At 37.0% G+C, this 13,540-nt stretch overlaps 1 protein-coding gene across 2 annotated transcripts; it reads right to left on the bottom strand.

Annotated features, from left to right (window-relative positions):
• Positions 1–7,867: 7,867 nt before the first annotated feature.
• LOC125646902 (uncharacterized) lies at positions 7,868–13,216 on the bottom strand. 2 transcript variants are annotated; one of them, XM_048873502.2, is made up of 5 exons: positions 13,079–13,191; positions 10,065–10,142; positions 9,759–9,975; positions 9,400–9,610; positions 7,868–9,167 (listed from the first exon to the last, which is right to left on the bottom strand). In XM_048873502.2, the coding sequence occupies exons 3-5, from the start codon at positions 9,969–9,971 to the stop codon at positions 8,902–8,904; spliced, it is 690 nt and encodes a 229-aa protein (XP_048729459.2). In that variant the 5' UTR covers positions 9,972–9,975; positions 10,065–10,142; positions 13,079–13,191; the 3' UTR covers positions 7,868–8,901. The 2 variants fall into 2 exon arrangements, with proteins under 2 accessions (XP_048729459.2, XP_048729457.2); XM_048873500.2 differs by lacking the exon at positions 10,065–10,142 and having other exon boundaries at positions 13,079–13,216.
• Between the last annotated feature and the right edge of the window lie 324 nt (positions 13,217–13,540).

The raw sequence follows: 13,540 nt of genomic DNA, 5'->3' as shown, positions 1-13,540 counted from the left end.
TGGTACACTGATTCCCCATAAGGAGTAGGTGACCCCTGTTGATTTAGAGGTGACAAAATCAAACTGCTCCTGACATAAACAATTGTCCACTCAATATTTTGCGAACCCTTTAGCTGATAGACATTATAAATTGATACACTGGTACCTTCAATTTAACAGTCAATATAGGTATTCGAAATCTAAATTTCGTCTTTACAAAACGAAAGGGTGGGGGTAGGGGGTTAATGTACAAGGGATTTACATATATCATTGTTACTAATTATTCCATATTGATAAAAGTTTAAAATTCAGTTACATGTAGAAGTAGGTCTTTATGTAAAGGTTAGGGCTTCATTTAGTATTGTAACAAAGACTAATAGAGTCCCAGACAGCGAATCTAGTCTACCCCAGAAGTAGAATTCCCAAACCCCACACGAGTAAACACTGAGATAGTATTGTTCTCGCACTTTATCAGCAGTTTAGTGCCTCACTTGTAATTCAGGAACTTTAACAAAATTCAAACTAACAAGATATGATATTATCATCGGTCGATTATAAAGTCTCACGAACGAAGCATTATCTATTTAAGTTATTTTTATAATATGTGTACCAGATTGTTGTGTAAATTAATTTGTAGGACCTATTGGTCATTTCATAATCTTTGTTGAAAACCCCATGTCTCTATCGGCCCATCCTCAGAAGCTATACTACCTTTTCTGACCAAGGTCATGAATAAATGCCAACGGAGTAACTTGACCTTGATACTAGTTTGTAGTCATCATCATCGTTGAAGATACCATGCTTCTATCAGCCCATGTTCTTAAGTTATACAAGTTTTTAATTCTCAAGGTCAATGGAGTCACCTGACCTTGATACTAGATTGTAGGTTTCATCACGCAATCATCATTGTTGAAGATATCATGTCCATAACTCTTATCACTACAGGTTCTGTAGATATGCAAGTTTCTATGATCACGGTCAAAGGTCACTTGGCCTTGATAAAGTTTTGTTTTGTTGATTTTTTAATTTGACAATCAGAAAGATCATACCTGAAAATGGTCGATATGTAAATAAAATATTCCAAGGCTGTCCCCCCCCCCTCCAAAAAAAAAAACTACATCGAATCGAAATTTAACGAAAACGATACATTTTTTACGCCCATTAACGTAAATCACAGATATATGACGTCGTATCAGGGTAAGAAATATCTTAAATGGCTCTCTCACAGGTGTAATGTCGGTCTCGCAATGGTGATTAGGCCTGTGTGAGAAAGTTGTATAAATCTAGAGAGAACAAGATGTGTTTGTGAAACACCGATTCCCCCCCCCCCCCCCCCCCCCCCCCCGTATGACAGCAAAGTTGACAATGGCCAAGGTTAAAGTTTTTCAAAAGTAGGTCAAATTCCAAGGTCAAGAGATCAAAAACTTTGATACCCAAAGATTGGTATTGTCACAATGAATACACATGTGAAATATGAAAGCTTTAGCACTAACTGTTCACAAGTTATAATCAAGGTTAAAGTTTTCAAAAGAAGGTCAAGATCAAGGTCATGGGGTATTAGGTGTGGTACGTAAAGGAAGGTTTTTTCGCATGTGAACTATGAAAGCCCAATCAAACATCAATCAAATGTTATAGCCAGGGTAAAATTTTTAAGAAAATAGTTCAATCCCAAAGATCAAAGTCACAAGGTCCAAACTTGGGACCAAAAAAAAAAAAACGTCTGGTCACAAGGAATACACATGTGAAAGTTTATATGAAAGCTATATCACTATCCCATCAAAGGTTATGGCCAAGAATAATGACAAAAGACAGACTAAATACTATACGCCCCGAATCTCCGATTATGGTAATCTCAGAATGGTCACTAAATGCATTTTCCAACAACATATCTTGACCACAGAGTGTTCTTCAGCAACAATTCTGATGAATCTTAAGCTCGGTCCGTTTTACCGCGCAACAACCGAGGGCGGGCATATTTCCGATATTCAGTCAATAACCTTTAAGGCCTAGGGTTAAATATTTTGATTTTTGTTTACACGTTAACTTTAATTCAATTGTGACGTTATGTCTGCATTCATAACTGGTGATGTTAATCTAAACCAAACGTCTGCCATCAAAAATGTAAACGATCGTGCGCTCCTAGAATTAGATGTACTGTACATAGATTTTTAAACAAAAGTGTGTAATAACGTGAGTCCACGGGTCCTTCTCAGTCACCTGAAAATTAGTTAAAAGGTTTCACTAGCCCCAAGGCTATAAAATAGAAACTAATTTTCCTATTCTGCATGTCTAAGCTAAATTCTAATATTCAGCAAGAGTATAAAACAAGACGTCATACTAAAGAAATTTTTTTTAAATGTTACATGTATATCAACAATATATGACTTTTTGGACCCACAGCTAGGGTTGCAAAATTCCTAATTTTGGTACATTCCTTTCTGCTTTTCCTAAATGCACTTGTACAGTATCAGCAAAAACAGAAAGGTAGTATTTCATGATAAACACAATGAACATTCACTATAATAATTTTGGTCCCCAGCCTGAAATCCCTACTCCTAGGATCAGGAAATTTACAACTTTGGTAAAGGGTTACCTGCTCCTTCTAAATGGCCACTTACTTTCAATTTAAGCATCATTAGCATTGAAGATGTTATCTAAATGTTTAACGCATAAACAGTATACCAACTTTGGCCGCACTCTAGAGTCAAAACATCTGCCAGAGGCTTTCCTGCTCTACATGGCTATACAATTAGGTTTTTCTTACAGATCACTGGTTGTAGATTCGAAGAGTTTTTAAAAATGGTAACTTTTAGGAATTTTGCCCAGCCCCTAAGGTCCCGGAATCCTGAAATTAACAAGTTATGCCATCCTTGTCCCAAAGATGCTTCATACCAAGTTTGAAAAGAATTGGAATGATAGTTGTCAAGAAGTTAAAAATGTTCAATTGCAACACGCATATTTGATCACTATGACCATATCATGTTGGCCCCACACTGATACCAAAACCCTTATCCCCTGGGAACACGAAATTTACAATTTTTGGTAAAGAGCTACCTACTCCTAAGTATTCATTTACTTTCAATTTATTATCAATAGCATTAAATATGTTTTTAAATGTTTACACATAACCACTTCATAACAAGTTTGTCAATACCCCGCCCCCTAGATCAAGAACCTCTATCCTCGGGATCATGAAATTTACAATTTTGCTAGAGGCCTTCCTGTTCTACATGACGATATATCTGGTTTTTTCTTTCAGATGTGCACTGTAGAGACGAAAATAAATTGTCACTTTTGGTCCCGCACCTAAGACCCCAGGGGTGCAGAAGTACTGAAATTTACAATTTATACCCCCCTTATCCCAAATATGCTTCACACCAAATGTGAAAAGATTTTTCATTACTATGACAATGTTGGCCCCATCCTGGTACCAAATCCTCTATCCCTGGGAACATAAATTTACAATAATTTTCGTAACGGACTACCTGGCTCCTTCTAATTATCCATTTACTTTCAACTTAGTATCAATAGCATTAAATATGTTATTTTAATGTTTTAAACATAGGCACGATATACAAAGTTTGTTCCCCTACTCCACCCCCTGTTCAAAGTCAGTTACAATTTATATCCCCCTTGTTCCAAATATGCTTCATACCAAATGTCAACAGAATAATAGAAAGGTAGTTATATTAAAAATGTTCAATTGTTAACCATAACAAATGTTCAATTGTTAAATCACAGTATCCGTTGCTTGTCGTAAGAAGCAACTAAATGGGGCGGTCCTTCGGATGAGACCGCAAAAACCGAGGTCACGTGTCACAGCAGGTGTGGCACGATAAAGATCCCTGTCTGTTCGAAGGCTGTAAGCGTCGAACATCGGTGTGGCACGATAAAGATTCCTCCCTGTTCAATGACCATAAGCGCCGAGCATAGACCTAAAACCGACAATGGTGACGTCTTTATTTGAGTGAAAAATTCTCGAGCGAGACGTTAAACAAAATACAATCAATCATTCATTAAGTCTCCCAAACCAAGTTTGGAGACTTATTGATTTTGCTCGGTTCTTATCATTCTTCCGCTTCTTTCTCGCACCTAAAATTGTCCGACATCGTTCTCCATAACCAGTTGATGAAAGTAATAGATATTCAAGGATATGATAGGCCAATGTGTCTAGATGAATTGTGCAGAAATGTTTTTGTTTTCAGATTAAAGGGGGTTAGGGTACATTTTGGGAAGATCAAATGGAGGGTGGTGTTTAACATTCAACTTTATGGGGAAAATTAATTCCAAAATTCAACAGATATAATTTGACAAATATGATAAATAGAGTTCTAGGGTCTTCGGAAATGAAAAGAAAATGACAGGGCTTACAAATTAGCATCAAGTTCAAGCGACTCTGGACAGTGACGTTGACCTTAGACCATGAATATAACTTTAAAACCGGGACTAATGCAAGAGAATGACAGGCCCTGCAAACAAGTAACAAGGTCAAGTGACTCCAGTGACTTGACCATATGAACTCAGATAACTTTAGATTGATTGTTTTGCTATTTTCCGCCACACTCAACAATTTTTCAGTTATCTGGTGACGCCCAGTTTTTATTGGTAGAAGAGAGAACCCAAATACAATGTACCTGGGAAGAGACCACCGACCTTCCGAAAGTAAACTGGGAAACTTTCTCACTTACCGGCGCGAGTGGGATTCGAACCCGTGCCGGCCAGAGGTGATAGGCCGTGTGATTTTAAGCGCGATGATCTAACCACTCGGACACGGAACCCCCCCCCCCCCCCCCCCTCATATAACTTTAAAACTGGAATTGAGAGAGATATGGGACCTTCAGAAATGTTAAGAGGATAAGATCTACAAACTAGTATCAAGGTCAATTGACTCCAGTGACCATTGTTACACCCTAAATCGTCTCCCACCCCAAATCGTCGCTGGCGACGATTTTGGAAGACATGGCGACGATTTGGGACAAGATTGCACTATCATTAGCAGGGGCGGATCCAGAAATTGTGCTTACGGGGGCGTCACTTTATGAGGCTGGGGGACGCCTTGAGGCCCCCAGTGGGTCCAGGACGAAGCCCTGGTGGGGCCCCAGACTAATCTGCGGTGCACAAGACTTAACAACCTCGTGATTAACAGAATGACCCTACAACAAAAGGCAAAATGATTTGCACCCCCCTCTTTCTCTCTCTGGAGGACTGGACTAAAAAAATCATATAGACAACAATGACACCACCACCACCAACAACAACAACTCTTTCAATAGTAACAACACCACTACCAACCAAAACAACAATAACAAAATACTGCGATCATAATCAATCTTGTTAAAAAATTATACAACAGAACAAGTAAAAGACGAAGTAGAAGATTAATTAAAATGTCTCGCTTATAGGGTCCAGAGAACTTTGTACATAACTTTAGAACCGGGCCATCGACGATGGAGAGAGGAACGATTAGCGTAATCAACCGTGGATTTCCGTCGATGGAACCGGGCCTGAAGGTTATAAAACTTTTTAAGCACGTTTAAAGTCTAAATCGTACTCATACTAAAAAGTGAAGGTTATAAAAAAAAATTTAAAATCATTCTTATACTCCAAAGAAGTACATGCTCAATATTTTTCGAAACTTGCTCAGAGTTGTACTCAAAACAAATATGGCTGAGTTTGAGTATGAGTACAGTAAAAGTTTTATAACCTCCAGGCCGGGACTGATCGAGACATAGGCTCATAAACGGACATCACAAACACATTGTCTCGTGATCATCGCCTAGCGTACATCACAATTATTGTCTCGTGATCAGCGCCTAATGTACATCACAAATATTGTCTCGTGATCAGCGCCTAGCGTACATCACATTGTCTCGTGATCAGCGCCTAATGTACATCACAAACATTGTCTCGTGATCAGCGCCTAGCGTACATCACATTGTCTCGAGATCAGCGCCTATCGTACAACACAAACACATTGTCTCGTGATCATCGCCTAGCGTACATCACAAACACATTGTCTCGTGATCAGCGCCTAATGTACATCACAAACATTGTCTCGTGATCAGCACCTCGTGTGCATCACAAACGCATTGTCTCGCGATCAGCGCCTAGCGTACATCACAAACATCGTCTCGTGATCAGCATCTAGCGTACATCACAGCATTGTCTCGTGATCAGCGCCTAGTGTACATCACAATTATTGTCTCGTAATCAGCGCCTGGCGGACATCACAAACACATTGTCTCGTGATCATCGCCTAGCGTATATCACAAACATTGGCTCGCGATCAGCGCCTAGCGTACATCACAAACACATTGTCTCGTGATCATCGCCTAGCGTACATCACAAACATTGTCTCGCGATCAGCGCCTAGCGTACATCACAAACACATTGTCTCGTGATCAGCGCCTAGCGTATATCACAAACATTGTCTCGCGATCAGCACCTAGCGGACATCACAAAATCTTAACACTGATCTTCTGCTGTTGAAGATGTTTCTTTAAATGTTCATTTGGTGAGGAGTTTGTAAATGCGCCAATTTTATTGAACATTATAATACAAAAGAGATAAAAACAAAATACTAATTGTAATAGCAAAAACCTATATCAATGTACATTGAAAAATTTGACGATAAAATACAACCAAGAGATCGGCAGCACTAACAGCTACTGCACCTATGTGAGAAATAAACTGTAGTACATTTGTAAATTTAGAAATGATGTTATCTACATCTAAAGCAATTCTCTATATTCCTCTTTCCTCAAGAGAATCAGACATGTACATGTAAAATGGAGGGGTTGGGGGTGGGTGGGTAGGGGGTGTATGATAAATAACATTCCATTTCCATTATTTTTGCATGATGCAAAGTTAGAGTTAGTTATTTTCATATGCAAAGTAAGAGATATTGGGAAACTGATGATAAAGATAAATGTATGTCATGAAAGACCCCCCCCCCCCCTTCATTTTGAAGACTGTGCAATATAGATTTAGTTTTTTTTTTAAAATTTTGCTAGTCAATGTGAAGAAGTTGCTTCATCTTCACCCCCCCCCCCCCCCCCCCCCCCCCCCCCCCCCCTTTGAAGACTGCCAAATAGATTCATGGGTTTGTTATGTTTTGCTTGCAAATAATTGTAGACAACTGTGAAGTCAATTTCACCTTCTGCTGCCTCCACCCACACCCTCCCCCGAAAATCCATGTTATGTGCCTGATTATATTACATGTGATATGTTACAATCCAAAACACCGACCTAGGAATGTATCAGCTTCACTTGCACATGCCATTTTTTACATACCTCCTTTCTGAAATTCATTTTGTTTTCTGGTGAAGGATATTCATTTAAAAGTTTGTCATACCAAGCACATCATAATTCATTAGATGGTAGCTCTACATAACCAGTATCAGTTATTGTGTAATATATCAAAAGGAATTAGAAGTCTGTGTATCTTAAAATACATACAACTAAAACGCACAAAATGGACAGAATAAAATTGAAAAAACAAAACACAACTACTATGTATTAAAGTACAACGTAAATAAATTTTAAAAAAAGTTATCTGACAATGATCAATCAAACAAATCTATAGTAAAATGTCGCTAAAGCCTAAAGCAAGATCATCATGACACATGGAAATAGCTAATTTGACATCTGAACTGCATTTTCATACAGCAATTCCACTTACAGATTCTACCGGTACAAATGTAATATTTAGGTCCGGTATATACAGGGTAATTATTAATCAGAACCAAACCACATATTCCAAAATCTACATAAAAGTTATTCGTTGAAATTGAGTCAATCCATCCAAATATGAAAAGTTTTAAAGGCAATAATAACATTAATTTGACAGATAACTGTAACTTAATATTAAAATAAATCTTGCACTATGGTTGGTGGTTAATTCCTTGGAACACACTGGGTCATCTACTTCTAACATAAATATAACAAGTAGACTAGAAAGAATATTTTGTAATTAAAAAAAAAGCCCACATATTTGTAGTATGTCATCAATTCCTGTTAGCAAGCCATATGATACAGGACACCCCCCCCCCCTCCCTCCTGTACGACCATTTTCTGTCTATAATTTCAAAATGTAGACAAGTGGTAAAATTCTGGTGACTGAAACATCTTACAAAAGTACAGCTGTTTCACATGAGTAGTTCTGTATATAAAGTTTGTTTCAATATTAAACCATATTCAAACCGGTTTCATGTCATCTTTGTGAAAAAAAAATCCAAAACACCCCCACCCCCAAAAACAAAATAAATTGATATTAACTTTTGACACAACCACAAAGTATACAAAAGGCATGAACACAATTAGGCATTCGAAACGTCTATGTACAAAAAGTACTACCAATTTCAGTATTACAGTCAGTTATCTCAAGGCAGACTTGGACTAGATTTAAATAAGTTTATGAAGCATATATACATATACAACTATATCTATGTTTGAGATCACATAATTGTAAAATTGTCAATTCATATGGAACACTTGTACAGAAAAATGAAGATGTGTTCATTGCATAAAACTGATCGTCAAAAAGTATTGCTACACACAGTATAGATGGCACATTAAAATTTTCAGAGTGCATTCAATGTTTCAATACTAACACTGGGTACCTCCTTCAAAATAAAATACACAGGATGTCCTTAATACCTTAACTAAAATATGGGGTAACATTGTAATGCTAAAAGAAGATATACTCTGGGTGTAGATTTTTTCACAATTCATTGGAATGTCACAGAGTGACTATGAACTATTGATATTTGGGTTGGTTTTTTTTTTTATTTTTAAATTCAAGGATTTTTATAATTTCAGTTAATGATTGATCAACCTCAGATGTCTTCTGGAATTTTTTTAAGGAAGTTAAAGAAAATAATATTTTCCCAAATATCAGCTATTGTACTAAGAAAGACCTCCTCAGCTGTCCTCTGGAATTGTATGCAGGGGGATTCGAATGGAACGGGAGCCTCCCGAGTCCTCCGATTCAAACACATCATCCACGTACTCATTCATGAGGCGTCTCTGTGGACGATAAATCCTGTGGCTGCGGTAGAAACGAGAACGTCTGGAGGACCGCCTCTGGGGACTGAGTGGTGGAGATCCCGGCAGGATTTCTGTAGGGGGTGGGTGGCTGACTACATCAGGAAGCCTGCACATCACTACATACTCCCCTTCTCCCTCAACTAAATGCACACAACAATATCAGATTATGTTATTAACAGATTCACTTCTGTAGACTGTAGATATTAAGGCAATTTAGCTCAGCACATGTAAATCACACATATTCTTTGAATATTTTATTATCATATACATTTATGTGATTAATCAAAATAACTCTGTCAAATATAATTTGTTGCATGCATTTTATAAAAAGTGATTTTTACATAATACAAAGAATGGATACTGAAACTTTACCATAAATTCTATTTATAGCTGCCTTTCTTTTGTTAATGCAGTGCCATGACAACAACAGACTCACAATCACTGTCACCACCAAAACACACAGTACACCAATTAGAATGTATGCCAAGAGTCTCCAGGTATCATTTCCTCCCTCCATATACAGGAGATCTTTTTGAAATGGCAGTCGTGGAGTAACCATTGGGGAAGCATCCCCTAAAAAACTCTACAAAAGATTTGGCATTTGTATAACGATATAAAAGGTGTATCTATAAACTGAATATGATAGATTCCTTATTTTACCCCAGTACTGACAGCTGAAGATTGCATGCCAAAATATTGTTACATGTAACTGGTTATATACATGTACTTACAAAGTTAAGGTGCTTCAAGCCCATGCAGACCACATCTGAATCATTTGTGCATGGAGTCCCTATAATTTGTGGAAGCTTACAGTGGGAACAGGGTTGGCATTCCTCAGCAGATTTATTCCAAAACTGGTACAGAGCACAGTTCCTTACACATGTACAAAACTTCACCATCACAATGATGATGTACACTTTCCAGCAGTCTCGCAGCATGGTCATCAGGCTTTCAGAAAACAAAACACCATAAACAATAAAAAGAAGTGTGTTCTGCTGATGTGATCAAACTTATAAAGCTGTAGGATAATAAAATACCTTATACAGTGGAGCCTCGTTAATCCGGACACTTTGGTTCCCGTCAAAATCGTCCGGATAAATGAAGCGTCCGGATAACTGAATCACATTTTTTTTTATCTTTACAAAAGTAACCAACATGCTTACTTTATTGATGGGTGGTGAATTAAACACATTCTATCATTGGATTCAACCATTTGCATTAGTAAATAAATCATGATAATGTTAACATTTACATGCATTTCAAAGCTCTAAAATTGAAATATACGTGTGCAGTATATTTGCCTATGCTTACATTGTACATGTATATTAGCACTACAAATAAATATACAAAACTGTGTACCGTATGCACTAAAACAAATAATGAAGCACTATATGTAACTATAAATAAATCATTAGTAACTAACATAATCATAGCCACTCACATATTTTCATGATGCGATAATAACGGAACAAAACTCGAGTGAAACCAACATTACGGGTACATACAAAATTTAATTGTCATTTTCCTTAAAATGGTAATTTTCTCACTTCAACCCAGAGTTTAAAAAATTGAGAGCAATAAAACTCTACAACATCGTAACAAGAAACAATCGTACACAGGTACATTCTACATGCGTGACATTCTAAACATTAAAAACTTACTACATATATTTCACGCCAATCAGCAGTATAAGATCCATGATGTTTAATTTATTTTAAAATACTATTAGGCTATTGATCAAGACTATAAAATAATATGCTACAGATTTATTTACAAGATTCAACACTACATGCAATACAGATCTTATGTGCAAAAATTGGCAATACAATGTCTCGACCGGCACGTGCTATCTACCTGACATATCATCACACACCACCTAATTAAAGGGAGGTGTTGACGGGGTACAGGTAATCACTTCAATTAGGCAGTTTGGTTTGTTTTCTTTAAAATTTATGCCTTGCTAAAATTGTCCGACATAGACTTTCCCTTAAAAAAAAATACCGTCCGGATTAACGGTACAATTTTCAATGCATTTTAACATTTTGTAGTAAAAAATGACTGTCCGGATCCGGAACGCGAATTTCCGGATTAATGATGCAAAATAACGTATAAAAAATCCGTTCCCTAGAAAAATCATCCGGAAGGTGAAGCGTCCAGATTAATGGCGTCCGGATTACCGAGGCTCCATGGTATATTAATTTATACATTTAGTTATATACTATTGTGTGAATCAGGAACTTGAATATGTCACATTATTCATATCTCAAAACATGTACTGTGGGAGATCTTTCTTACTTGAACAAGCCCAAAGAGGTCTAAAGTAATCCTGATTTACTTTAGATACAGTAGTCTACCCATATTTAAAGTCGATCATATATTTTATCGTCTTTTAAACTTGATACCTAGATTGATAAGACATCAATCGGGAGTACTGTCAAGACTCTCACCATACCATTATACTAGTTTACGTACTCCGGGGTGGACTCTATGAACAGCTCACAGAATTTTCAGTGAATACACGGAGATTGTCTCTATTCTTTTGCCAATTTCGATCTTTTTTTCTCCATTCACATATTACATGTTAATGACCTTTAGCTTCGTGTACGTCTGAGCAAACATTTCATGACATACAACACATTGCTTTGAAAACTGTCAGACAGGTTTTTCATTTGTCTGTCATGCTGCTATACAAAATGTTCAACATAATCAATTTGCATTAAAAGATGGACCCCCCTTTGCGCACAAGTTTTATCATGTCATAAGACAATGGATTATGCTGCAGAAGCTGCCATTCACTTTTTAAAAAATGAAAAAGAAACCAAATATTCACTGTGAGTAGTTTAATGACAGTTCTACTTCTGGTAAAAAAACGATGTGGGAAGTTTCTAGTATACCAGTCCCCAATAGCACGCGACTGTGCATGAGCAGTTATTCCCCTTGCCATTGTTAAGCCGACTGTAAATACGCCACCATTTGCATTTTAGCTTCGGATGCTGAAACGTGAAACTCGCCAATGTTTCGGGTAATAAAATTGATTAGAAAGCTCAGCGGCGTTTGAGCATAATTAAGTGGGGGCTTGGGGGCAGCAGCCCCTGATAAGTCAAGCTGATCATGTGAGCCTATGACATAGATTTTTTTAAAAATTAAGTGAGGATGTTGGGGGCAGCCTCCATTTTAGAAGTGTCTTTGGGCTAAAATGACGATTGAAACGTTTTTAAAAGTTTTTTCGAATGTCGAACTGACTGAAAAATATTTTTTGTAAAATAAAAAGAATCAATATCCTTTCTCAATCCCAAATGAAATTCAGATGACACTCAACACTGAAGAGTTCCGATATACTATTTCATGACAGGAAATACAGAACTTACTGATTGACAATTACTTTGTACAAAGCATTTAAGCATAAAGATTAAAAGCAATAAAAAGAAAACTGCGTAATATTTAATCAATCTATTTGAAGGCATCCTAAACTATTGGAACTCTTCAGTGTCGAGAAGGTAAATATGAAATGGTGGCCATTTGCAACGGCTTTGAAAATAGTCAACTTTATCAACAGTGGGATTTACACCATGTAAAGGTAAGAAATGCATGTTTCATTGTGATACTAAGGGAGTTAATAGGATCAGAGGATGTCTAAGGCGAAAAGTTGAAGCGGACAAGAAATTCAGTTTAACCCATTTTAATCGCAACAAGCGACAGAAGTTCAGGCAAGATTTCCCGAATCACTTTGTGTGACACTGGTCTGAGATTCGGAAGAAAATATCCAGCCTCGACGAATCTCGCTGAGATTAATACAGATATATACTAAACCGTCTTCGGCGGAAATAATTTGAGCGCCATATTTTGGGGATCGGTATATTAGAAGTTTTCCAACAATATGAACTGAAAAGGTCAAAACTGACTACCGAATCAAACTCAAAGCATGACGAAGAAATTGACAAAAAGCGCGGTCTTAAAAACGTTAGAGTTTTCGGACTAAATCAACTGTAGAACGTTGATCAAAAAATAAATGTTATGATGAACTTATGTGTTTTTTGCTGAGGATACATACCGAATTAAATAAACCCCTTAAGTAACCATTATTTGAATACTTCTTTCCCTCTTGGCTCTTCAGTTCAAGCTCAAGTCACTGTCAAGGAGTTCTTGATGAAAATCAAATCGGAAATTATAAGTTCTTATGTAAAAGAAAACCGATTCCGAACAATATCGAGAAATCCGGAATATTATACATGAAAGTATTTGATAATCTTTAATTCTTAAAATTAAATCATTCAATGATACATTGGTAAATATCTCCCGTTAAATATATTTCCCCACCAAGGGTTGAAGATATCACAGTTGACCCACGGGCACCTGAATTATGGATATTACTTACTCAGCCTGTTTTGGACATTTTTTTTTTTTGTGGCAATAATTTCTCTGAAATGTGTGAATAACCTGTCTATCGCAGCCCTCTTTCGATTTATATAATCGTTTCACGCTTTTTTGAGCTTTAGAGATATACCTTCTACAC

Source organism: Ostrea edulis, chromosome 6, assembly GCF_947568905.1.
Source record: "Ostrea edulis chromosome 6, xbOstEdul1.1, whole genome shotgun sequence".
Taxonomy (NCBI): domain Eukaryota; kingdom Metazoa; phylum Mollusca; class Bivalvia; order Ostreida; family Ostreidae; genus Ostrea; species Ostrea edulis.
Note: the sequence above shows the minus strand (reverse complement) of the source record. Positions and strands in the feature narration are given on the sequence as shown.